Genomic DNA, 26,204 nt, shown 5'->3' on the forward strand with positions numbered 1-26,204 from the left:
ACACCACGTAACATTAGGCTCAAATGGGTGGACTCTTTGGCTAAAAGGGGAGCGCTCGGTTTGAAAATTGATTGTATCTTAGGTATTTGATTGTTCGAGTTTTGCTTATGTTGGTAATGTATTTATATTTAATGAAATAGAAGTACCCTTGTCACAAAAAATAGAAAAGATTTCGAAGCCTTACCCAAAATTGGTGTGGTATTCGTTGTCATTTTAGGGGTAACATTCTTATTTTACGCAAGAAAGGGGTAATTTTCTTAGTAGTATATACTTTCCCATTCATTTTGCAGGATTTAGTTTGGTGTCGAAGATATCGTAGGTCAAAAAGTAGTAGACTGGTTGCTCATTGATTCCGGATTAATGCAGTTCCGCTTTTGCATCTATCTATCTTTGGACCCATGTGTTTATATCTTCTTCCCCTCTCTTTCACATCATTTTTTTGGTCACACTGCAACTTCTGTTAGTTTCTCAGTTCCTTTCTATCGTTGCTTGGGAGCGTCAAAGGCAAGGCCCTCTCTCTCACTGAAAATATTCGAATTTGAGTGTTTAATATTCTTTTCATTCCATTTTTTTTTCTTCCTGTTTGGATCTCTGTTATGGATTCGGTTTATATGATGAAGAATAGAATGAGGTCTTTTTGCTTCTCTTATCCCCTGTTATCTTTTTTTAATATATTTTGAGCGTGCTTTAGCATGGGGAGTGGGTAATTTTTCTGTATAACATATGGTATACGGTTGCATTAAAAGGTTAGGAACGTAAACTTTTAAATCAGACTTCTTGGTTTTTCCTTGTGGGTCGATGTTTTTTATTGCTGCTTTGCATATTAAATTGTTGTTGTGATTTGATTCGTGTTGTTCCTTTGCTTATGAAGATAAGGACTGTAATTGGATGTCAAAATGTTGCATTTTCCGTTGTTTTATTTGTTTGCGAGAATACTATTCGGCAAGTCAGTGTTTGTTGATTGAATCGAGGCGAAATTCACTGTGGTTGGGCGGAGTCCAGAGGAACTCAGCCTCGGCAGGGTGCCAAGGCGATTTCTGTAGGAATTTATATTACTAAGGGTTTGGTATTGCGTCCATAGGCTGTGGGAGCTTAAAAGGTGCACCAGCGCCTTTTAATGGTTCAGATTGAAACAGCCTCATCCAAGGCTCAAAATTGAATTTTGTATTATATTTTTTTTTATTAAAAATGATTAATATAAAATTTGGTATTAACTTCATTTTTATGAGTAGAATTGAATAAAAATGATTAAAAAATATTTTAAATAGAAAAATGATCAAAATACCATTTTTCTATTTAAAATATTGATTAACTTAATTATATTTATAAAAATACACCTACACCAAAAAAATTCAAATAAATATATTATTTAAATAAAAAATAAAATATAAGACTAATTCTTGTCCATTGGATATGGCCTTGTGCACCCTTCCACCAATCACATGATGTGGACATGATTTTTTTCCTTAATTTGTGAAATTTTCTCATTATAGTTTCTATTTTCCTATTTTTTCTTTTTTCTAAAACAATTTATCAGAATTGTTTCAAGTTATAACCCAAATTCTTCCTTATTCCATATTTTTAGAACGTTTGTCCATCTTCATAGACTCCGAATGCCCCATATAACTTCTTTTGCTTTTTACCTTTATGTTTATTTTAAGTAAATTTGTAATTTTCCCCCCATGTTTTAGCCTTTTTTTATGCTCATACACTACTTCCAAGTCCACTCGGACTTGCTCAAGTTACTTGGCTCAGGCAGGCACCAAGCCTCAAGCCCCTGCTGGGTGTTTGAACTTTTGTCGTTCTATATATTATCTGGTGTCTTAAGGAATTATTGTGTCAGGTCCCAATTCTTTTATTAAAATCAGTTGAATGTTGGATTATAGAGCATTTATATGCAATTAGCATTATCAGGAACTTTAGAGACTTAGTATACAACAGGACCTGGTTTTGCTTGATTAGTTGTTGATGATTGCAATGCTACAGCGTAAGTTTGATTTCTACTGTTGACCTATGCAAAAGGAAAAATGAATTCCATATACTTACTATAGTCATTAAACATTTCTCAATTGGATTAATTAGGAATGGATGAATTCTTCTCCGTGACCCAATTCGTTCTAGAGTTTGGGTTTTTGAGCTAAGCTTTGTACTTTGTATTAAATAAGGCTAGACATTCTGCGACCTATTTTCGATGTTTGAGGCTGTTTTTGGCAACGATTAGTCATATAGTAGTAATTTATACTGTATAACAATGATAGCTTTATGGGTTCTTCTTTGTGTAAATTAATGTTCCATTCCTTTTTATTCAGCATCCTTTAGCATATTGCAAACTGACACGTAGTTTTTTTTCTTTTCTCTTCTGTTTTGAGAATATGAGAGACAATAAAGTTCTTATATTGAAATGACTTTTTTCTGTTATTCTGAAATGACTTTTTTCTTATTACAATTGTTAGAATGAAACAGAGAGGAGAGTACTGCCTTGGAGATTCGTATTCTACAAGTCATCATGTTGTTGTTGGTTTTATTTTGATTGCCATAAATTATATAACTAATGATATCCAACATGGTGGATGTAGTATGAACAGTTGACATGAACATTTCCCTGTAAAAGCAGACATTGAGCTGAGGAATAGGTTACATCATCCATCCATTGTCAAAAAAGGTGTTTGAGGTCACGTTTAGTTTACTGTTTGTAAACCATAACCCTGTAGTGAATCATTATATACTTTCCCATCTTTTATAACTCATAGTCCTAGTTTGTCATGTTTAAAAACCGTCCTTTCAAAATAAAATATGAGCTCTAAAAACCCCTAGTGAAGCCTCCTAGAGTTTGTTTTCCTCTTCCCCTTTATTCTTTCTTTTGTTGATTGCACACTCTGTCATTCTTTTATTGGTCTTACTGCAAGTTGTAGGAGTGTCTTTTGATGTTTTGCTCACTACAGAGACCTTTATTTGAATTGTACATGTAACATCAATAATTGCTTATGCAGAGTTGAATAATTTTGATTCATGTTATTGGCTTTATTAACCCAACTAAATTTAAATAGATTGGGGCAAGATTTCTATTTGTTTGTATTGTGATGCCAATTTTCTGACAGTCACTAGAGTCCGCAAAAGAAAGCAGCCATGGAAACCAGAACTAATGAGCTTGTGGCTTCAGTTAGGCTTGAGGTAGTGTGACTCAATTTTCCATTGAGGAAGATCTCAAATTGATTCAAAACATAAAAATTGATGGAAGAAATCATTTGCTTTCTCAAATTACTATCTAAAAAGTTCTCATATTGATTCAAGGTTCTATAAATTATATTCTAGAAGTTCATGCTTTCACATGTTTTGAGATATTGCTGACAAGTGTAGAAGAATTAACTGATTATGACATGTGGTTTGCAGGGGAGGTTTGCTGCAATTGCCATATGCTGGTTTCTTGGTAATGGATGTCTGTTTTCATGGAACAGTATGTTAACAATTGAAGATTATTATAGTCAATTGTTCCCGGTAAGCTATAATGAATGCTATTATAGGATAAAAATGCTGTCATCATTACAGAACTGTGATGAACTTTCAGTTGTACTATAAAAAACTCTTTGATACATCAGGGCTTATTGGAATTTTTTAATGCCTTAGATGTCTTATGAAATTACATAGCATACTATTGACTCAACAAAATTTGTTAGGCACAGTCCTACCAATCGAGAAGAACCTGTGATTTCACGTTGACTTAGTTTTTCCCTTATAATACGAGACTCTTGTCATAGAAACTGCAGCATCTCGCATGGTATTATTAGCTTTTGGATGAGAGAGAGAGAGAGAGAGAGAGAGAGAGAGAGAGAGAGAGAGAGAGAGAGAGAGAGAGAGAGAGAGAGAGAGAGAGAGAGAGAGAGAGTAATAACACACTCTTTGGGCAAATACATAGCTAAGACTGCTTGGATGCTTGTGAGGGGATGCTATATCCATGTTTGTTGGCAAGAATAATGTGAAACTACAGTGGCTTGATCCAGTAATTTTATCAATGGTTGCATCCACATATCATAGCTCAACATCAATCATGTACGTGCAAGCCGAATGACTGCTGAATTGATTCGCTGATCTTATGAGCAAAGAAGTAAAAATTTTAGTTCTTTCCATTGTTGTTGTGGATTAGATTTACTAAATAAAATGTGTACGGCTTTATGAAGTTGTGTATTAACTGATAGTTTCAAAAAAAAAGTAGTGCACTAACTCTTTTGCAAAAAAAGAGTAAAATGCTTTGGGCTTGAATCAAAATCATGCATGGATTTACAAATAGGACTCATCATAATGCATTTGAACTCTCTTTTAGTGCACTTACTCTTTTGGAAAAACAGGAAAAATGATTGATTCTTAATTAGTAAAATGCTTCGGGCTTGAATCAAAAGTGATGCATAGATTTACATATAGGACTCGTCATAGTGCATCTGAACTCTCTTTTATCTTTTTCCTAATTGGTCAGATAGTGTTTCTAAGGCAGAACAAGAAGCCTCTTATTTTTGAATTTTTCTTTTATGGATGTATTTCTTGGAATTTTTGGTCGTTATTTTTAGTGTTTTTCATTTTGTTTTCCAGGTTTTAGGGTTTTTTAGTGTTAGTATTTTGAGGGCTGTTTGGAAAAGTAGTTAAGAGTCCTTCAAGTACTAGTTATTTTATCAGTGGTAAATATTTTTATATTAAATTTGTTATAATTAAGACTTCTATTTCAATGAGAATTAGGACTTCTTAGTAGGGTCTTTTCCTATAAATAAGGGTTGTATTGGGGTTTTCCTTTCAAAGTTGAAGACTATTTATTTTAAGAGTTCTGAGTAAACTAGAGAGCCATAATGCTGGGCTTGTAAGCTTCCACTATTATTTTCAATCGAATTTTAGTTTTTGATTACTTTATGTAAATTCCCCACTGCATTTATTAGAATCAGAGGCCCATTCCCAAAGACCCCGAGAGACCATTTGCAAGTTTGTGCGATGACTGCTGGAGAAGTTTTGAGTTTTGTGGCCGTAATGTTGACAAAGTTACATGGGGAATAATTCAATGATTTGAAAAGCAGAACTGAGGATCTGACATGTGAAATATGTCAAAAACCTTCAAATAGAAGGAGGTTCAAGGATCTAATGCACAAGGTGCATCCAACTCATGCTGACTGACGTTTATATCTGAATCATATGGATTCGTGGATGAGAATTCTTTCCATTACCACAAATGGATGAAGCTCTTCTTCACAACAAGGGGAGGAATGATCTTTTTCATGACTGATGCTTGTTTAAATCTATCTTTGATGAGGATGAAAAAAATGATCTTATCTTCGACATAGAGCCACATGAGGAAACTTTGATTGCCAGTATGTCCTCTGATTTTCAGCTTAAATAATTCTCATTTGATCCCGTAGTTGGTATGATCTATGTTGAAAAACAAGATCTTGTACGTGAACTAATTTTTGATGAGGAACCATTGGAAAAAGTTGAGGAAATTGGGACGCTTTCTCTCGTGGATGGTAAAGGAGAGATTGATAGCAAGATGAGCTAGGAAACCCTAGTGTCTCTATTTATCACAAAAGCTGCGGGCAAAAAATATAGCGTTCGATAATGAAATTGCTGGTTTGGTTTGTTATAGGGCTGAACCAAGACAATCCTTGCAAGGTTGTGTGGCTGGAGTTGGACTGATGCAGTTTCAGTGGTTTATGTTACTGAAATGAGGCAATTCCAACATGTTTGTGTCGCTGAATCAATTGTATTTATCACAATTAATCCATCCACATTGTAATTACCCTTTTCTCAAGGTGTCCTCAAAACTGTTTGTGTTTGTCAGCTAATCAGCTTATTACAAAGTCGCAGTTTCAATGCAAACCACTCTATTTATATTTGGCCTATATCTCACAGGTCCTAGAATCAAGGCACATTGTTTGAGTTAAAGAAGACAATGATTTAAGCGAAAGATTCATCTTGGCATGCACCAAAACTCGAGAACATGTTTTCTTCAATTAGAGGAGTTTGGTGCAGGACATCGATCTTATTTTTGAAATTGGGGAATGATCAGTTGTATTTTAGATGCACAGTGTTGGCATGATTTTAGATCTCAACAGTTGGATTAAAGCAAATCTTGAGATTGATTTTGCATTTTAATATTTCCAATTTTATCCTGTTTTCTTCTCCCATTCATGAAACTATTTTTTCTTTCAATATCAAAAATGCCCCTAAACATTTTTGATCCTATCCAAGAAAGTATTTTCCCCTTTCCAACTAAAAAGTAGGAAAATAAAAAGATGAGAAAGTAATGGCATGGGTGATCTAGGTTTCAAAAGAAAGGGCTCCTTCGAACGAGCCTCTCTTCCTCGATTCATCTAGGGTTATCAGTGTGCTAAGTGGAGTCATTTGCAGCCATAGATGGATTTTCAAACACAACTAGGTTACCCTAGCAAGCGCCATACTTCAAGGACAAAGTCTATCCTCTCTTTGACCTTTGCATAAGCGAAATTGATGTTTCGTATTGTGTAGAAATCAACCTGTAAATTATGTCGTTTTGGGAAATTTTTGTAAGGCTTTCTCGATAAAATGGAAAAAACAATGGCTACATCTATGTGATTTCAAGGCTTTGTTTACATTCATCGAGATTAGGTTGTTTATGGTACAAATGTTGTAAGGTTGTTGGAGCTATGTAAGCAAAGGAGAGGAAGACGTTATTTGAGCATTTAGATGACCTAATTTGTATTGTGGGATTCAAAACCAGCACCTTGTGTGGCTACAAAAGAAAAAACTAAATTAGACACAATGGTAGAAAATTTTTGTTAGGAAACCATAGTCTAGAATAAAGGGATTAGCTTAGCTAGAATAAATAGATTGGCTATCTGGTAGTTACTTATCTAACTTGAATATTTGAATAAGATTTGGGGAGTTTCCCGATATAGTAGTTTTTTAATTTGCATAATGTATGGGAATAGGGTTGGGGAATGCTTATATATACACTTGAGTTACAATAAAAAGGAAAATATCAAGTCTTTGTGATGGAGGGAAAATTATTCTTATGTTTAATTGTTATTCAATTTTAAATAATGCATATTTTGATTTTAGTTTTAGGGTTCATGAGTACTATTCACTGGGTACTGTTCACGGAGTAAAACTGTCATTACAAATTTGAGATTAGTTTAGGACTTTTGATTGATTTTATTCTTTGTACAGACATCTAATCTCCTTGAACAATTAAATAAACATTGTTTAAGAGGTGCGTGGGGAGCTTGATTGGTCATTCCACGTGTTTATTTAGAATTAAAAATAAAGAAAATCTTAGGCTTTTGGAACCCTAGCTTGGGTGAGTAAACTTTATTGTTTTTCTAAATTTTGCATGTGTTTGGCTAAAAAACTTTGCTCTTTTGCTGTTATTCAAATATCTCTTGCATCAATTTGGTATCAAAGCTGAGGGTTTCTTCAACAACAAGGCTAGAAAATTAAAGCCAAGTCTAGGGTTTGCTGATATTGGGCCCAATTTTACCAAATCAGCCTAGATATTGTTGATTTCAGTGAAGTTTTTGTTGATTCTCTGCCTAGAGTTCGGTAAACATATGGAAGCGAGAAGAGCCTGTGGAAGGGGAACTTTCGTAAACCTACTTCGTAATCTTAAAGATGAAGAAATTGAGAAACCTGAACGGCACGTTCAAGAGCTACCTTAACAGTTTGCAAGCATTATTCATGGGCAAGATGGTGATCTTTCCGCCCAAGAAGATGTCAAGTACAACCCTTTTCACCTCCGTGCTCGGGATGAAGAATCGAGTAGAGAGGAAAGTGATAGAAGACCTAGATATGGGGAACGTCACTCTAGGGTTCTTGATTTGAAAGACGTTCTTGATTTTCATGTAGATTGCATTCAATACTAGCGGCTTGTAGATTGTGGAACTAATGAAATTCATTAAACTTACTTCAAAACTCGAGGATGAGTTTTTTCCAACTAGGGGAGAATGATAGAGAATAAAACCATTATTATTTTTAATTTCTATTCAATTTCAAAGGATTTGTTTTTTAATTTTAGTTTTATGGTTTATTTTTAGGGCTTTTAAGTTATTTTGGATTCTAAGGTTTCTTTTATAATTTCATATTTATTATGTAAAGGTTACTATTCATGAGTATTGTTTAATGGTACTGTTGACGGGTAAAACTGTCGTTACAAATTTTTGATTTGTTTGACTTTTGGATGATTTTATTCTTCGTATGGACATCTACTATCCTTGAACAATTAAATAAACATTATTTAAGAGGTTCTAGGAGGTGCTAGGGGCCCTTAAGTGGTCATTGCATGTGGTTTTTCAGAATTGAAAAGAAAGAAAAGCTTAGGCTTTTGGAACCCTTGCATGGGTGAGGAGTAAACTTTTAGGTTTCTCCAAATTTTGTGTGTTTGGGTGAACAAGCATGCTCTTTTGCTGTTCTTCAAATTTCTCCTGCATCATTTTGCCTGTAAATTTAGTATGAAACGCATCGAAGTGGATCAAACCACCATTACACTTTTCTATCCTCATGATTGCAGGTTACAAACTTTTTGAGCAAGATCATAACATGTGGTATTAGAGCATAGTGCCTGGTGTGCCCAAAGCTGGTTAGAAGACTCTATATGTGCGGGGAATGGAAGAAAAAAAAATAGAAAAGCTCGAAGGAGAGGTATAGTCGACATTTGGGACTTCGAAGGACATGCAATACGGTGGTCTCAATGGTAAGAAAAGGCACATGTGACACTGACATCAATGGATCTTGTTAAAGTACTATGTGTTCATTTCCGACCTATGAAACATAAATATTTTTATGCAGCCCTCTTTAAATTATGCTAGACAGAAAATGTTCGAGAAAATCAAATCATTTTTGAGCAATTGGCAAATCGGGTGGACAAAAAAACGCCTTGTTTGGGAGCTTTATCAGGGGCTTAAACAAAAAAATTGGGACCGACGTCCAAATGTTATGGCTGACAACCTTGATGGCTACAATCGGCCTTGCATGTATGGAAAAAGAAAAACTACAAAGCCTTAGGTGCAGAGGAAAAGGCCAATTTAACTGGCAAAAGGCTACCATACCTTTGTTGATAGCTTCTAAGACCGGAACCCATGCTACTAAGAAACTGACTCTGGTCGAGATGAAGGAGCATAGAGATAAGGGCCTCTGCTATAAGTATGACAAAAATTTTGGGTTGGGTCACATGTGTAATCCTCAATAGCTATTTATGCTAGATGGTGATACCACCTGGGAGGCCGATGCTCAAGAAAGGTAAGGAGTGAGCGCATCCTAGATTTCAAATTGAGGACAAGGTTGATTTGAAGGAGTGGAATGTTAGGAAACTATAGGCTAGAATAAAGGGATTAGCTTAGCTAGAATAAATGGATTAGTAGCTTGGTTAGTTCTTCATGATCATCATGAAAGCCTTATCCCAATTATCTGGGGTTTGCTACACAATTACCATTTCGTCATTATGCTCTATCAAGGGATATACCCTCAGTCAGACCATGAGTCAACATATCTCTTGTCACTACTTCCAATCATGTCCTTTTGGGCCTTCCCTTTACCCTTTTAGATCCTTCCACTTGAACCAAATCGCCCACCTAATTGATGTTGTATTAGGTCTATACTGCACGTTGCCCGTCTACCCAAGTCTATTTTCCTACATTATATCGCCTATTGGAGTAGCCCCTAAGTCCCTTTGGATATATTCATTCCGAATTATATCCTTGCTTGTCTTGCCACCCATCCATGTCAACATCCTCACCTCAGCTACACTCCTATGAAAGTATTTCTTGACTATCTAACATTCCGTCCCATAAAGCATGGCTGGTCTTACAGTAGTCCTCTAGAACTTCCTCTTCAATTTTATTGGTATGCAGTGGTCACATAAAACTCCGGATGCACATCTCTACTTCATCCACCCCGCTCTAATTCTATACTTGACATCTTCCTCAATCCCTCCATTCCTAAGATATCGAAAATAATCTCTTAGATTTTTCTCAACCATCAATATTAACTTCTTACTCGTTTGTACTCCTATTATTACTAAACTTGCACTCTATATATTTTGCATAAGTCTGGCTAATTTTAAAAGCCTGGTTAGTTGACTTATGTAATTTGAATATTTGAGTAAGATTTTGGCAGTTTCTTGATTTGGTAATTTCTTAATCTGATTATTGTATGGGAGTGGGGTTGGGGAATGCTTATATATATACTGAGTTACAATAGTGAAGAAACATTAGTTTTTGCCCCTAAACTCTGCATGTAGCACAAGGAGGAAGATCGCCCTCAAAGAGAATCAAACCACCATCCCACTTTTCTATCCTTCATTTCAGGTTATAAACTTTTCCAGTAAGATCATAAAATTTGGTATTAGAGCGTCGGGCCTGGTATGCCCAAAGCTGGTCAGAAGGCTCTCAATGTGTGGCGCATGGAAGCAAAAATAGAAATGCTTGAGGGAGAGGTGCAACAACATTCAAGACTGCTGTGTTAGATACGTATGTCCCTCGCCGCTATGTGTCTTCAATATAGCAGTTAGCGTCATTGATGCCAAAAGATACTGAGGAACAGTTGATCAATCGAGGTGGGAGGACCGATGTAGATGCGCGCCACAAAAAGATATTTTGCAGTGGAGTGGGTGGAGCCTCGATCCTAGCCTGCTAAACATTTAGATTTTCCCAAGTTTAATAACGGTGATCCAACTGGGTGGATTTATTGTATAGCAAGAAAAGGAACGGATCTTATTAAAGCACTGTGTTCATTTTAGAACCATGGAATGCAAAGATTTTTATGCAGCCCTTTCTAAATTACATCAAACGGGAACCCTTCGAGAATATATCAAGACATTTTTGAGTGACTGCCAAATTGGTTGAATAGGTGGATGAAAAAGGCTTTGATTTGGTTTATCGGGGGACCTAAAGGAAGAGATTGGGAAGAGGTCCAAACGTTCCGGCCCTCAACAGCCTTGTATGTATGGAGGAATAAAACTACAATACGTGGCGTGCAAACGAAAAAAACCAATTTAACTGGTAGGAGGCTACCATAGCCTCATCGACGACTTCTAAATCGGGAACCCTTGCAATTAAGAAATTGACCTAGGCTGAGATGGAGCATAGAGACAGCGGTCTTTGCCATAATTGTAATGAAAAGTGGACACTGGGCCACGTTTAAGCCAATGGTTGTTTATGCGAGATGGTGATGCCAGCTTGGAGGCGGATGATCGAGAGGGGTAAGGAGTGAGCGCTTCCTAGATTTCCATCCCTGAGGATAAGGTTGATTTAATGGAATGGAATGTTGGGAAGTAGGCTAGAATAAATAGATTAGTTTTGATAGAATAAAGGGATCAACAGCTTAGGTAGTTAACTTATCTAATTTGAATATTTGTATAAGATTTGGGGAGTTTCTTGATTTGATAGTATCTTAGTTTGAATAATGTATGGGGTGGGGTCGGGGAATGCCTATACATGTACATGAGTTACAATGGTAAAGAAAGATCAATTTTGTGTCCCTTAGTTGTGAATGTGGCTCAAGGTGGAAGATCCCCCTCAAAGAGTATCAGACCACCATTCCACTTTTCTATCCTTCTGACTGCAGATTATGGACTTTTCCATGAAGAATGTAGCATTTGGTATTAAAGCATTGAGCATGGTTTGCCCAAAGCTAGTCTGAAGGCTCTGAATGTGCAAGGCATGGAAGTAATAATAGAAACGCTCGAAGGAGAGGTACCACAGCATTCGTGATTGCTGAATGTGCAATGGAAGTAATAATAGAAAAGCTCGAAGGAGAGGTGCCACAACATTCGGGATTGCTGCGCAAGATATGTGAGAACCTCACTGCTATGTGTCTTCAATATGAGCAATTAGCGTCTTTGATGCCAAAAGATGTTGTGGTATGGTCGATCAATCAAGGGTGGGAGGACCAAGGTAGATGTGCCCCATGGAGGAATGTTTCTTCCCGGAGAGGGTGGAGCCCCAATCCAAGCCTGGTACTCGCCTAGATTTTCCCAAGTTTAATCGTGTTGATCCAACTGGTGGGATTTATTGCGTGGAGCAATTCTTCAAATTCTATAACACGCGGGAGGAACAACAAATTCTGTAACATGCGGGAGGAACAAAAGGTTCTCTTGGAATCTTTCCACTTTGAAGGAGATGTTTTGTAGTGGTTTCAATGGTATTGAAAGACATGGATCTTGTTAAAGCACTACATGTGGTCATTTCAGAAGCATGGAGTACAAAGATTTTGATGCAGCCAATTTTGGTGGATGGGACTCTTTGAGAATATCAGACACTTTGTTGGCAACTAGCGAATTGGTTGGATAGGTGGATGGAAAATGGTTTGATCAGGCGCTTATCAGGGGCGTAAAGGAAGAGATTGGGATTGAGGTCCAAATGTTCCAGCTCTCAACCTTGACAACCATGATCAGCCTTGCACATATGGAAGAGGAAGAACTACAATGCCTTAGGCACAGAGGAAAGAACTAAAGTAACTTGAAGGAGGCTACCGTACCCTTATCCATGGCTTCTAAGTTAAGAAACCCTGAGATTAAGAAATTGACCTATGTGGAGATGGAGGAGTATAGATACAAGGGCCTTTGCTTTAATACGAGAAGTTCGCACTAGACCACAAGTGTATGTCCCAACAATTGTTTATGCCAGATGGTGATGCCGACTTGGAGGTGAACGATCAAGAGGGGTAATGATTGACCACTAACCGTAGGCTAGAATAAAGGGATGAACTTAGGTAGAATAATAGGATTGCAGCTTGGATAGTTAACTTTCTAATCTAGAATATTCGAATAAGATTTGGGGAGTTTTTTTTTTATAGTTTCTTAATTTGAATATTGTATGGAGCGGGGTTGGGTAATGCCTATATATGCATGTGAGTTATAATAATGAAGAGAGCATTGAATTTTTGCCCCTAAATTGTGCATGCAGCACAAGGAGAAAAATACCCCTAGAAGAGGATCAAACCACCACTGCACTTTTTTAAAATCCTTCTGATTGCAGGTCACGATCTTTTTCAGCAATATCATAATATATTCTTTTGCTTTCAAACCAAAAATAAAAAAAGAAAGGCAGGGAAATTAGCAGGGACAATGGTTTTTATGGTGTCTTTCGCCTCTTCAATTAGTTTCTTGGGTGGTTGTTTACTTCTTAAGATGAGTATGAACATAGACTATTATTTTCTGGCTTTTCCTACCCCATAAACTCCAAAGATGGACATTAGCAATGGTTTTTTCCCCAGTTAGAAACAAGGAAACATTAGCTGTTTTTTCTAGTTAAAAGCAGAAGAACATATTAACTTGTTTGTTTTTATTTATTGTAAATTTGAATTGCGTAGTTACAACTCTTTTGAAACTGTTTGTATTTGTTCCTTTGCAGTTCTAGCAAGTCCTTCCCTCGATTAGGAGGAAAAAACAGGACAAAAAATGGGAAAACTTCATCGGTTCAATCTTCTCGTATCTTTTGGGTCTCCATCTCCATACACTCATGGCTTTAATTTTCTTCTTCTGTTGGAAACCTTATAGCACATCACCATGGAATTTATGAGGAGACAATAACCATGATAAAACTACACCAATTAGTGATCGCCATTATTGCCATAAAGAGAAAAATAGGTTTTGTATCGAAATAGGAAAGATTGGCATTTGGGTTCAGTTCAAAGGGGAAAATGGTTTGACAGTTGGAATTTGGGTGCAAGGGCGATAAATGGTTTCTAAGTTCAGAGATGGAAAATGCCATTTGTTTTTTCATTCTGGCTTCTTGGGTAAAATTGCACAGACTCAGGAAAATACATGAAATAGAAAGAGAAATATAGTTTTGTAAATATGGGTAGCAACAATGTTTCATAAAGCGCTAGGCGGCACCCAGACGGCCATGGGGGTCCAGGCCGCCCAGAACCTGAGTAGCCCAGTTGAAAAAAAAAAAAAAACTAATGACTGAATAATGATTAATCCATAATAATTTTGATAATCCATAAGACCATAATCTATAAGAATTTTGATAATCCATAAGGCCGTAATCCCAGTTTAAAAAAGAAAGATAGAAATCCAGAAGAGAATTTTGATAATCCATAAGACCATAATCCATATTTTCATACAATGCTAAAACAGTAAAACCATACAAGCATACACTAATAATCTGATACACTGTAGAGTGTACACACAAAAGTTAGATAGTAGAACTAGAACTAAATAAGAGAAACAATATACAAAAATTCAGAAAATATACAGTCTAGGCCACAATAGTCAACACTCCACACTCAACACCAAGAGTCTTCTGTCATCATCATGATCATCGTCATCAGAAGGAATAGGGTAAGCTTCATCATATGCATCAGATTCGCGGCCATCATCATCAGAGTCGTCTCCCTCTTCAATATAATGCTTGTCCTCCTCTGGTTCTTCTGAATCTTCCTCTTCCTCCTCCTCTTCTACCTCCCTTTTACTAGTATGTGCAGATGACGCCCTAGGAGTCTTAGTTGCTCTACCCTTTTTTTTATCCTTTTGTGCTTTCCTGAACTCAAATAGTGTATAATTTCCTCCCTGGTAGCCTTAGGAACATTTTTACAAATGGCAACATCCCCTTAAATACCGACAAGGTATTTTTTAAACCGGTAAATGCCCCATTAGTATCATTTCTATAATAATTACATTTAATACGATTTTTGTCATTCGGATTCAGGTTATAACCATACTTCCAACTTGGATCACCACTTCTAGAAGAACTTGGAGGAGATATTTCCATAGAACAAGGCTAATTTTCATCATTTTCTGGTACTTTTAAATTCAAAAGTTGTCTAATCTCATCCCGAATAGCTTGAGGAACCTTTTTACAAGAAGCAACATTCCCTTTAATACTAGCAAAGTGTTTTTTTAATCGATTAATACCCCCATTGGTATATTTTTCACAAAAATTACACCTTATACAATTTTCATCCTTTGGTTTTGGGTTATAACAGTACTTCCAACCCGGATCACGTTTTCTAGAAGTAGCAGAAATAGATCTATTCAAATGACAAGGATTTTGTTCCTGTTTTTAGTTTACAAAACTCATATATTATTTAATCTCCTCTCTAATAGTTTCAAGAATATTTTTACAAGGGGCAACCTCCCCTTTAATACTGGCAAGATGTTTCTTATACCGGTTTTTGCCCCCTTTTGTATCTTTTTCATAAAAATTGCATTAAATGCAATTTTTGTCATTTGGATTCGGGTAATATCCATATTTCCAACCCAGATCTCCACTTCAACTAGATCCTGAAGAAGACATCTCAAAATAAAACAAGCAATTTAAAATATAAAAGTTTTGCACTTACTTTGATTGCTTGAACTCCAAATTCCTACCTCTGAGATGTTTTCTAGTACTAAAATAATAAAAAACACCCTCTAATAGGATTATAAAACTCCAAAACTAAATCAAATCTACTTGGGTGATGTTTGGATCCGTTTTCCATAACTTTGAGAAACACTTTGATTCAATGAAAGTCACAAAATTTAGTTTTCTTTGAGGTTTCTTTTTCTCTAAAATGGGTTCTTGTGGGTTTCCCATCCTTAAAACCCTTTATGTTTAAAAAAATATCAATACAACAAAAAATAAATAAAATTTTCGCCCCTAAGCGGGGCGCAAGCTTTGGATGGCTACCCAGGGCTAGGCGCTGAGCGACTGCCTAGGTGGGTTCCATTTTGGTTAGGCGGCCGCCAAGAGACTGCCGCCTAGTTTGGCCTAGGCCCAGGCCTTTTGGACCGCCGAGGCATTGGGCGGTCCACTTTTTTGCACAATGGTTAGCAAAAAGGTAGAATAGAACTAATAAAAAATAAGATCAATCCCAAGATTAGTTTTAATCAGTTGCTTAGGATCCAAAATCATTCCAATGCTATGCATCTAAAATACACATGATTACTCCCCTTTGAAATTTTTATTATTAAATTTTAGGTTGTATTCATTGGGATTTTTGGGGCTTATTTTTATGTTTTTTATTTTTAGGGGTTTTAGGATTTTTTAATTTTTTTTTCATGATTCATTTCCCTTTTTGACAAGTAATTAGAGTCCTTATAGGTTTTAATTATTCGTCATCATCATCAAAGCCTTTTTCCAATTTATTGGGGTCAGCTACATAATCCTGGTCTGTCATTTTGCTCTATTAAGAGTCATACGTTAGTTAGGCCATTTGTCCGCATGTCATTTCTCACTGCTTCTAACCATGTCTGTTTCGGCCTACCCCTTGCCTTTTTTTATCCTTCCACTATAACTAACTCACACCTCCTAGCAGGTATTGTACTAGGTCTACGCCACACATGGGCAGCCCACCTAAGTCTACTCTCTCTCATCTTATTTCCTAGTGGTGCCACACCTAAATTTTTCCAAATGTTTTCATTTCGAATTCTATCATTTCTTGTCTTGCCACTCATCCATATCAACGTTCTCATCTCCACTACACGCATTTGTGGGTATATTATTTTTTGACTGGCTAACATTCTACCCTATAGAACAAAGCTGGTCTCATAGTTGTCTTATAGAACTTGCCTCTTGCCCTTCCACTTCATTAATATGCAGCGATCACTTACAATTCCGGTTGCACATCTCCACTTCGTTCACCCAGCTCTAATTCTATGTGCAACATCTTCTTCAATCTCGCAATTTTCTTGGATTATCGACCCAAGAGACTATTTTTTCAACGAGAATTAGGATTTCTTGGCTTCTAAGTAGGTATTTTATTATAAGTAAAGGTTGTATGGGAATTTTTTTTCATATTTGAATATTAATTTTTTTTCAGACTCCTAGTTGAAAAGAGTTTTTGCACTAGAGAGCTATGAAGATTGTAAATGTTCATTGTTATCTTCAATCAAATTTTTAGTTCTTTGATTTATTTCTAGAAATTCTCCATTGCATTAATTTCATTTGCAGAAGAGAAGATCAAGAAGCCAATGTTATGTGTTTGTGAAAATAAAATGTAATCATAAGGTGTTTTGTATTTTGGCTGTTTCACACTTTGGTATTTAGAAGGCCTATTTATTGCATTTTTAATATCTTTATTACACAACTGCTTAATCCTTTTTTTTTGTTTTTTGTAATGTGTAGTTCATTATATGTGCTTTTCTTAAGAATCGTGGTAACGATGTGTAAGATGTCATATTTCCACCAATAATACTCATTATATTTGATATTTCTCACATACACTAATCAATTCAGATTCTAGACTAACTTTGCTTCTTAATGCAGAAGTATCATCCTACACGAGTGCTATCTCTTGTTTATCAACCATTTGCACTTGGAACGCTTGCGATATTGACATACAATGAGGCCACGATCAATACGAGGCGCCGCAACTTAACTGGATACTTTCTCTTTTTCTGTAGTTCACTATTAGTTCTGGTGGTGAGTATTCTTCTCACTAATCCGCAAATACATTTGGGAATGTAACGAAGAGAAATTTGAAGAAGAGTAAAAATAGCAAGATTTTCGAGCCAAATACATGCAAAAACTTGGAGAAACCCTAGAGTTTACTCCTCTCACAAGCTGGGGTTCAAAGTCTAAGCTTTGTTTTCTCTTGTTAATTTATGTAAAACATCACGTGCTAGCCTCCTTGGGCTCCCACGCACCTATTAAATAATCTTTATTTAGTATCCAAAGGACTATAATGTCCAAACAAGTAAGAAGTTGACATATGTCTTAATTTAAACAAAAAGTCCATAACACCCTTAAACAATATTAGGAATTTCAGAAATACCCCTATGAACAGTAACCTATAAACAATACCAGTGAATAGTATCTGTGAACTGTACCTATGAATAGTAACCAGGAATAATATATAAAAAGTATAAAAAAAGAACACTGGATTCTCTAAAAAAACGTAAAAACCCTAAAAAAATCGTAGAATTAAAATTAAAATATTCGTCTTTTGAAATTGAATAAAAATTTCAAATAAAAATAATTTTTCCTTCATCATTCTTTCCTGGTAGGAAAAAACCCATACTCGAGTTTTGAAGTAGGCTAAGATGAATTTCCCATTAGTTCCACAATCTTCTTCAACCCAAACATTAAGCTTCGATCCTTGGACTTGTAGTTCATTGCCCCAGGCAAAATACATTGATCATGCATTGAGGTGGCGCTTTAAAATCAGTTGATATATTCATAAATACTTTTGAGTAACCTTCAGGAAATGGTCACTTATGCCGATAGAGTCTATTTAGCCATATAAATTAGATGAAATTGCATCAATTTGGTCATACAATCTTGCTAGGATCAACCCTCGTACATACCATGGGTGCATCTTCGAGATGAACATTGGATTCAATGACTAAATCAAAAACTTCACCTATTGATTCTCCTTGGAGTCATCCATCTTTTTTTTTCCCAAAGAACGGTTCAACTACAAAATTTTATTCAATATCATAGATTGGATCTCTTACAAGATCTTGTTCTTCATCTAAGTTTGTATTGAAGATTGGTGGCAGATTGCAACCCAAGCTACGACTTGTTGATTTTAGATACATTAAAATCAATAATTTCCTCCTTCAAATTGAAAACCCTAGAGCGGCTTTCCACATGTTTTACTATCACTTTCCTCACTCGACTCTTCATGTGGAGTATGGGAGTGAAAAGAGTTAAAATCGAGATCTTCCTGGGCGAAAAAATCACTGTCTTGCCCATGATAGATACTCGCGAACTGCTGCATCGATGTTGAACTTGTCTTTTAAGTCCCTCAATTTCTTTATCTCTAGGATCACAAAGTGGATCTGTAAAAATCACCCTTTTATAGCTCCTTCTCGCTATTATGGATTCACTGAAATTATAATGGGCTGAAATCAATAAGATATAGGCTGATATGGCAAAACTTGGCCCAACCTACATTTAATTGTAGTTTCCTGGTTTCGTTGTTGAAAGACTTGACTTTTGATACCAAATTGATGCTGGAAAATTTGAAGAATAGTAAAAACAACAAGATTTTAAAGTTAAATACATGCACAAATTTAGAGAAAACCTAAAGTTTACTCCTCACCCAAGATTAAGGTTTGAAGCCTAAGCTTTGTTGTCTTTAGATAATGTTTGTAAAACATCATGTGCTAGCCTCCTAGGGCTCCCACGCACCTCTTATGTAATCTTTATTCAATGTTCAAAGGACAATAATTGTCCATATCTGTAAGAAATTGACACCTATATCCTAACTTAAACAAAAAGTTTAAAATACCTTTAGACAATTTAAAAACTTCAGAAATGCCCTATGAACGGTAACCCATGAATAATATCCATGAACAATACTTGTAAATAGTAACCAGTAATATTAAATAAATCATATATTTAAAAATATCTAGAATTCATTAAGAAACTTAAAAGCCTGAAAACAAAATCCTAAAGCTAAACTTAAAATATATATCATCTGAACTTGAATAAAAACTAAAAGTGAGAATAATTTTGTCTTGCATCAGAGATTCAATTAGAGATTGAGCGCACTCTAGGGTTGATAATCCAAGAAAATGAAGAGATTGAGGAAGATGTTGCACATAGAATTAAAGTGTGGTGGGCGAAGTAGAGATGTACAACCTGATTTTTATGTGATCGACGCATACCAATGAAGCTGATGGTTAAGTTCTATAAGACAGCTATGAGACCAGCTTTATTTTACGAGGCAGAATGTTGGCCGGTCAAGAAACAATATAGAATGAATGTACTTAAGATGAGGATGTTGGGATAGATGAGTGATAAGACAAGAATGGACAAAATTCAAAATGAATATATTTGGGAGAATTTAGGTGGTGTAGAATCAGTAGGTAATAAGATGAGAGAAGTAGACTAAGGTGGGCTGGCCATGTGTGACACAGTTCCAGTACAACACCTATTAGGAGGTGTGAGTTAGTTCAAGTGGAAGGCTAAAAAATGGCAAGGGATAGGCCCAAAAGGATATGGTTAGAAGTAGTGAGAAAAGATATGGGGACTAATAGCCTCACTGAGGGTATGATCCTTAATTGAGCAAAATGGCAGACCAGGATTCATGTAGCCGGCTCCAATTAGTTGGGAAAAGGCTATAACGATGATGATGTAAAAAATAGTCAATTGTGTAAAAAGTGTCAATTGACTATATAAAAATAGTCAATTGTGTCATAACCAACCATTGAAATGATGGAAAGCGAAGGGGATAAAGTCTATTTTAAGAGGCAGAGGACTATAAACCATGGCTCTTTGCCTTATAGTTTCCCAACATATTTGGTCTCAAGTTGATTGTCCTAAAATGCTTTTTCGCTCCCACCTCTTCTCTATGTAATAACTATCTCTCTAATCCAATAATGTTTTCTCTATCAGATAGATTTGGCGACATCTGGGGCAGGAGGGATAGGACCTTTTCTTGGCATATGCATTGTTAGTGGAGCTTTCGGGGTTGCAGATGCTCATGTCCAGGGAGGAATGGTTGGTGATCTCTCTTTCATGCGTTCTGAATTTGTCCAGGTAAATAATTATACATTAGTAATGAAAATAGTCTCCTTTTTCTCTGGTATGTTCTTTTACTATCGTAGAACTTCCTATGAGTTTTTCTTTTGCTTGTAAAATGCAGTCATTTCTAGCTGGCTTAGCTGCATCTGGTGCTCTTACATCGGCTTTGAGATTAATCACAAAAGCTGCCTTTGAAAATACCAAAGATGGTCTTCGTAAAGGGGCAAGTATGCACCTCTACCTAAAGTTACAAATATAAATGGGTTTTGGGTGGTTCCAAAGAAACTGTACTTGTTCGATTCGTATATCCAATGCATGCTCTTTTGTTCAAAAGGGATCAGGATTGGCATCTTTTAACATTAATAGGAGCAATTTAGTACTCTTAAGTGCTTCTCAGTTTCTGCTGCATTATAAGGAAAATGATGGGGGTTGGAAACTGATGAACATCTAGTGACTTTTAAGTTAAATTTATCCTGGGTAATTTCTGTTTATATTATTCTGTTTGTGGAGCTTATTGAGTTATTAACAAATTAGAAGTTGGTGCTCTTTGGGTTAAGTTGATAAGGGATGAGGCAAACCATGCTATTTACATAAGTAGAAGGGAAAATAAAATCATTATTTCCTTCATCTTTTGGCTGAAAGTATGACATCTAGTAATTATGCTCAATTGTTCTATATGAAATATGTTATGTGGTGTTATTTCTTTGTCAGAACTCATTAAGCAGTAAAGAGGGTTGGATCACAGGATTGTTTCTCTCCCGTCCTTTTATTAAAGAGCTTCAAAAATATAATTTTTCAATCGTATCCAAATAAAGTTTAGAATCTTCTCCATACTTGACATCCATTATTAATGGTGCGGGTGCGAGAGCGGTACCAAATAAAGATATATCATACTGGACCAATTTAAGAATCCTAAAGACTTTATTTGCTATCCTATGCCATGCCATAACACCCTACTATGCTATAAGACAACTCTGAATTTTGTGTTCTCATTTTCATTATTTTCAGAGTTTGCACGTCTCTCTCCTTTTAGTAATTGTGGTTCCATTGGAAGCGTGCACCTTAACATTCTCTCTCCATTGTATGATACATGTTTTTTGATGTAAATGAAATAATTGTAATGCTGCACTTGCTATTTTCTGTTAATTACTACTTGAGGTCAAAATGGACATATTGCATGACTTGCTTGAGTAAAGAAATAAATATTAGGGGTTTTGTACATGAGATGATATATAACTACGTATGTGCTATACGATCTTTCCTTTTTCATATATAACTAAATAAGGTGTGCTTGAGAAAAGAAATAAATATTAGGGATTTTTTACATGAGATGATATATAACTACATACCCCCACACAACCAGAATTTGATAATAGGAGTTTATGGCTGATGTTATCCTTAGAATGACTTGAGATGCCATGGCCTTTTAAAATAACCTATTTCCCCTCCCTTCTTTAACCATCTATTTTTTCTATTTGTCTATTTTATTTTTCTTCTTCTTCATCATCATCATCATCATCCAAGACTTATTCCAACTATTTGGATAGGCTATATGAATCTGGTTCTATCATTCTGCTCTATCAAGGGTCATACCCTTAGTTAGACCATAAGTCACCATATCTCTTCTCACGACTCCCAACCATGCCCTTTTGGGCCTTTTCCTTGCCCTTCTAGAGCCTTCCACTTGAACCTAATGTCCTTCCTAACGGGTAGTGTATTAGGTCTACGTTGCACATAGCTAGCCACTTAGGTCTACTTTTCTTCATCTCATCACCTATTAGAGCCACTCCTAAGTTCCTTCGGATGTATTTGTTTCGAATTCTATTTTTTCTTGTCTTGCCACTCATCCATCTCAACATGCCCATCTAAGCTGCACATCATATGAATATGTTGTTTCTTGATCGCCCAATATTTCGTACCATAAAGCATGGCTGGTGTTACAACCTTCCTATAGAGCTTCGCTTTCAATTTCATTGATATACGATGATTACATAAAACTACTGATGGGCATCTCCACTTTGCCCACCCAACTCTAATTCTATACTCAACATCTTTCTCAATCCCTCCATTCTCTTGGGTTATCTACCCAAGATATAAAAATAATCTCTTGTAGTTATTTTTTTGGCTATCTTAAACCACTTCTTCGTCTCTACATCCTATTATTACTAAACTTGGATTCCATATATTTTGTTTTAGGCCGGCTAATTTTAAAACCTTTAGATTCTATAGCATTCCTCCAAAGTTCTAACTTTGTGTCAATGCCGCCTCTAGGCTCATCTATTTTATTTTTTATTTTTAAAAATAAAAAGGGTAAAATTGCTTCTACCCATCATGTCACTTGATAAAAAAAATAGGAGTAAAGGAGTAGATGAAGAAGACACTTTCATTTTAAACCTATAATAAAAACCAACATTGTATGAATAATAGATGTAAAACAGTTATTTTGTATCCCAAATCACCTCATTTCACCTTACACATTGCATTTACTGACAATTATCAAGATGAACATTTGAACATGCGGATGTAATTAATTTGTATTCCAATATATAATAAACTGTGAGCATCAATTTTACTTAAATTGTCCATATGCTGTGAATGAAGATCTATCTTGTCCAGCTTGTTTAAAATATATCAAACAACTGTTCCTCAGTCCTCATGGGTAGAGAGCTCTTGCAGCAAATGAAATGACACTCCATGTCCATGTGCTTTGTGTACTCATGAAAAGTGTGCTTGATGCATTCCACTCATAGATTTCACAATATAGTGGAGTCGGTTGTAATTACTGCTCCCAATCAATAAATACTTTATCCTAAATTCACAAATTTGACAATGATTAGGCCTTGCAGTTCTCTTGTACTTGTTATTGCCATTATGTCCTTTTTCATATTCTTCCAACTAAATGTGATATTCTTGGCGAATAATGGATCTTCTGCCATTGGTACAAAGTGCCTTATCCATGTCACAGAAGCAAGTAATATCACTTGTTTCATTCGTGGATATTATAAGTTGGTTATCCATGGATTAGTTTTGATGTACCTTAAAGTTCAAATAGTTCTTCCAAATCAGTAATCAGATATTATTTTTTGCGTAGTTTTGCATGAGGCATGTGCCATTTGTAACTCCTAGTGATGGTTTAGGCTGTCCTCATGCTGTTAACAATTACACTACTCAACACATGTCGGAATTAATTTTAGGAGCCTGTCAACTTCAATTCATTCAAAGATAGAAACTTGTTATCAACTAAGAAAAGCTCTCCAAGTCAACTTGCTTCGGCAAGTTGTGGAGCTATGTAACTGAATAATGTGGTACAAAAACTCACCCAAGGTTTTGCTAGTTGATTGGAGAACTCGCTAGTCACCTGGTTTTGAGTTACTGAGTTGGCTTTTTGAGCTTTTGAGCACTGATTTATACATTAATGAGATACTGGTACAAATTTCAAATATCAAAGATATGGCCCTGACCAATTTCCTATTGCAGTTATTTTCTTCGCTATCTCTGTGTTGTTTGAGCTGCTATGCCTCCTTCTCTATGCATTTGTGTTCCCCAAATTGCCGATTGTGAAGTACTATCGTTCTAAGGCTGCTTCTGAAGGATCGAAGACTGTCTCTGCTGACCTTGCTGCGGGTGGCATCGAAATTCCACAGAGCTTAGGAGTAATTACTTCTCCAAATTATGCTTACTCATGTGCATGTGCACACTCGTGTGCACACACACACCCACATGAATGCCCAATTCATTTAACTTCTTTGTTGCCCAAATTCATTTAACTTTTGTTGCCTTGTACCTCACTATCTTTGAACATTGAACGGATTGCTTTCTAAACCAATCATTATTGAAGGTTGCAGGAGATCTAAAAAATCCAGAGCGTCTTAGCAACAAAGATTTATTGTTTCAAAATAAAGACTACGCAATTGATATGGCTCTTATATATATCGTCACATTGTCTATATTCCCTGGGTTTCTGGCTGAGGATACTGGGTCTCACAGTTTGGGCTCATGGTATGTTTTATTTTATTCGACAGACCTTAGCTTGTGTGTTTAATGCCTTTCTCTAAACGAGAAGTCCTTGGTGAGTCTGCCCAGGTGACTCATGCATCTGCCCTGGTTTTCAAGAGTTTTAGGACCCAAAAAAACATTAAATCACTGGATATAGATTTGTGCCTCAGATCTATGAACCTGGAGCCCCAAAAATAAGGTAGATCAAATGATCTCTGAAAAAGTGAAAAGAAAGGTCCATAAAAAGGGTATAAGATTGACTGTTCTTACATCCCAAAATTCAGATTCATGATCATGGTGGTCGAAATGATAGATCTGTGAAGTTCTTGGATTATTCTCCATAATGCATTGGAATAAGAAGTTGACCCCTAATAGTTGGGAAAAGGATCTGATGATGATGAGTTGCATTGGAATAGGTGTGTCCAGGGACACTCCTATTCTAATGTGTAATGCATAAAGTTCTCCTCAGCCTTCCCACTAACATTTATCTTAACATTTATCAGCAACAATCAGCTACTTTGTACTCTTCATAATATATATATATATATTTTTGAGAGTCAATTAGTACTCTTAGTGTTTGGGCAGTAAAATCTTTTTAAGTTACTCTTTTACGCACATATAGAAATCACCATTCTGTTCCTTGTTGATTAGGTTCGAATGCAATAGCTGTTAACAGCAAAAAAGAACCGAGGAACAGAAGATGGTTGCCTGTGAACCATATTCCATGTAGAGCCATTGTCCAAGTAATTCTTAATTAATCAAAAGAAAAACCATTTGCATTTTCATTTAATGTGCATAAAACGTGCCTGAAAAGGAGATTCACTGCAAAAGGCAACTTTGCTGATTTGAAAATATTCATTTATAGGTATGCACTCGTTCTGATAGCTATGTATAACGGCTTTGATCTTATTGGGAGATACATTCCACTGATCAACAAATTGAAGGTTACATCAAGGCCTACTCTAATGGTAGCAACACTTTGCCGTTTCTTATTGATCCCTGCATTTTATTTCACCTCCAAGTATGGGGAACAAGGCTGGATGATCATGTTGACAGCCCTCTTGGGGTTGACCAATGGTTATCTTACTGTGAGCGTTCTAACTGTGGCACCCAAGGGTTACAAGGTTGGTTATCTTTCAGATAATGATTGCAACATTGGTCAATCCACTCTCTCTCTCTCTCTCTCTCTCACACACACACACACACAAGTGGGAATACCAAAGAAGAAACAAGGTGAGGCTGTCTACTTGGTGGCATACTTTCAGTCAGTGCAGTTAGAAAAATGGAGAATTTGCAGTCATATCATATCCTATATTTAGTTATTTGCAAACCACCTTACGTTTGGCCTAGCAATGCCACTTTTCAGTTGACGCCTCAAATGAATTGAATGTTATTTTGACATAAATATCTGAAAGATGGAAGTGTCTTGTTTTTTCAGGGACCTGAACAAAATGCCTTGGGGAACATCTTGGTTCTGTCCCTTCTTGTGGGTATATTTTCAGGAGCCGTACTTGACTGGTTGTGGCTTATAGGCAAAGGTTGGTGATGTACATTTGTTTTTTCTTTGGAAATTCTCTGATTTGTCTTTCCCAACTTTTATATATAAGGAAAGGGGAAAGAGAGTCTTATGTAAGTAATTTAAATTATATAATTCCTGTTGAATGTGATCATCGTGGCAGTTGCACGACAATTGCTATCTCTATATTCCTTTTTGGGTTTTCTAATAAGAAAAGTACCTCTGATTTTGCCATGTGCTTTAGAATTTTTTTTACTTATCTTCTTAAAAATAAATAAGGGCAGCACATT

The 26,204-nt window shown here is 36.0% G+C and overlaps 1 protein-coding gene across 4 annotated transcripts; it reads left to right on the plus strand.

Moving 5' to 3' along the window:
- Positions 1-26,148, plus strand: LOC18426421 (equilibrative nucleotide transporter 3). Of its 4 annotated transcripts, none has more exons than XM_088858360.1 (10): positions 1-82; positions 3,099-3,171; positions 3,391-3,495; positions 17,196-17,351; positions 20,274-20,417; positions 20,524-20,629; positions 23,880-24,055; positions 24,241-24,401; positions 25,264-25,522; positions 25,837-26,148. In XM_088858360.1, exons 2-10 carry the CDS (start codon positions 3,127-3,129, stop codon positions 25,942-25,944), a joined length of 1,260 nt encoding a protein of 419 aa, XP_088714486.1. In that variant the 5' UTR covers positions 1-82; positions 3,099-3,126; the 3' UTR covers positions 25,945-26,148. The 4 variants fall into 4 exon arrangements, 3 of the variants coding, with proteins under 3 accessions (XP_088714486.1, XP_006833131.1, XP_020518170.1); XM_006833068.4 differs by lacking the exon at positions 1-82 and adding an exon at positions 297-504; XR_016049453.1 differs by lacking the exons at positions 1-82; positions 24,241-24,401 and adding an exon at positions 297-504.
- Positions 26,149-26,204: the final 56 nt, after the last annotated feature.

The sequence above is a fragment of the Amborella trichopoda genome, chromosome 2 (genome assembly GCF_054954075.1).
Source record: "Amborella trichopoda isolate Santa Cruz 75 chromosome 2, AtrichopodaSantaCruz75HAP2 v2.0, whole genome shotgun sequence".
Classification (NCBI taxonomy): Eukaryota; Viridiplantae; Streptophyta; class Magnoliopsida; order Amborellales; family Amborellaceae; genus Amborella; species Amborella trichopoda.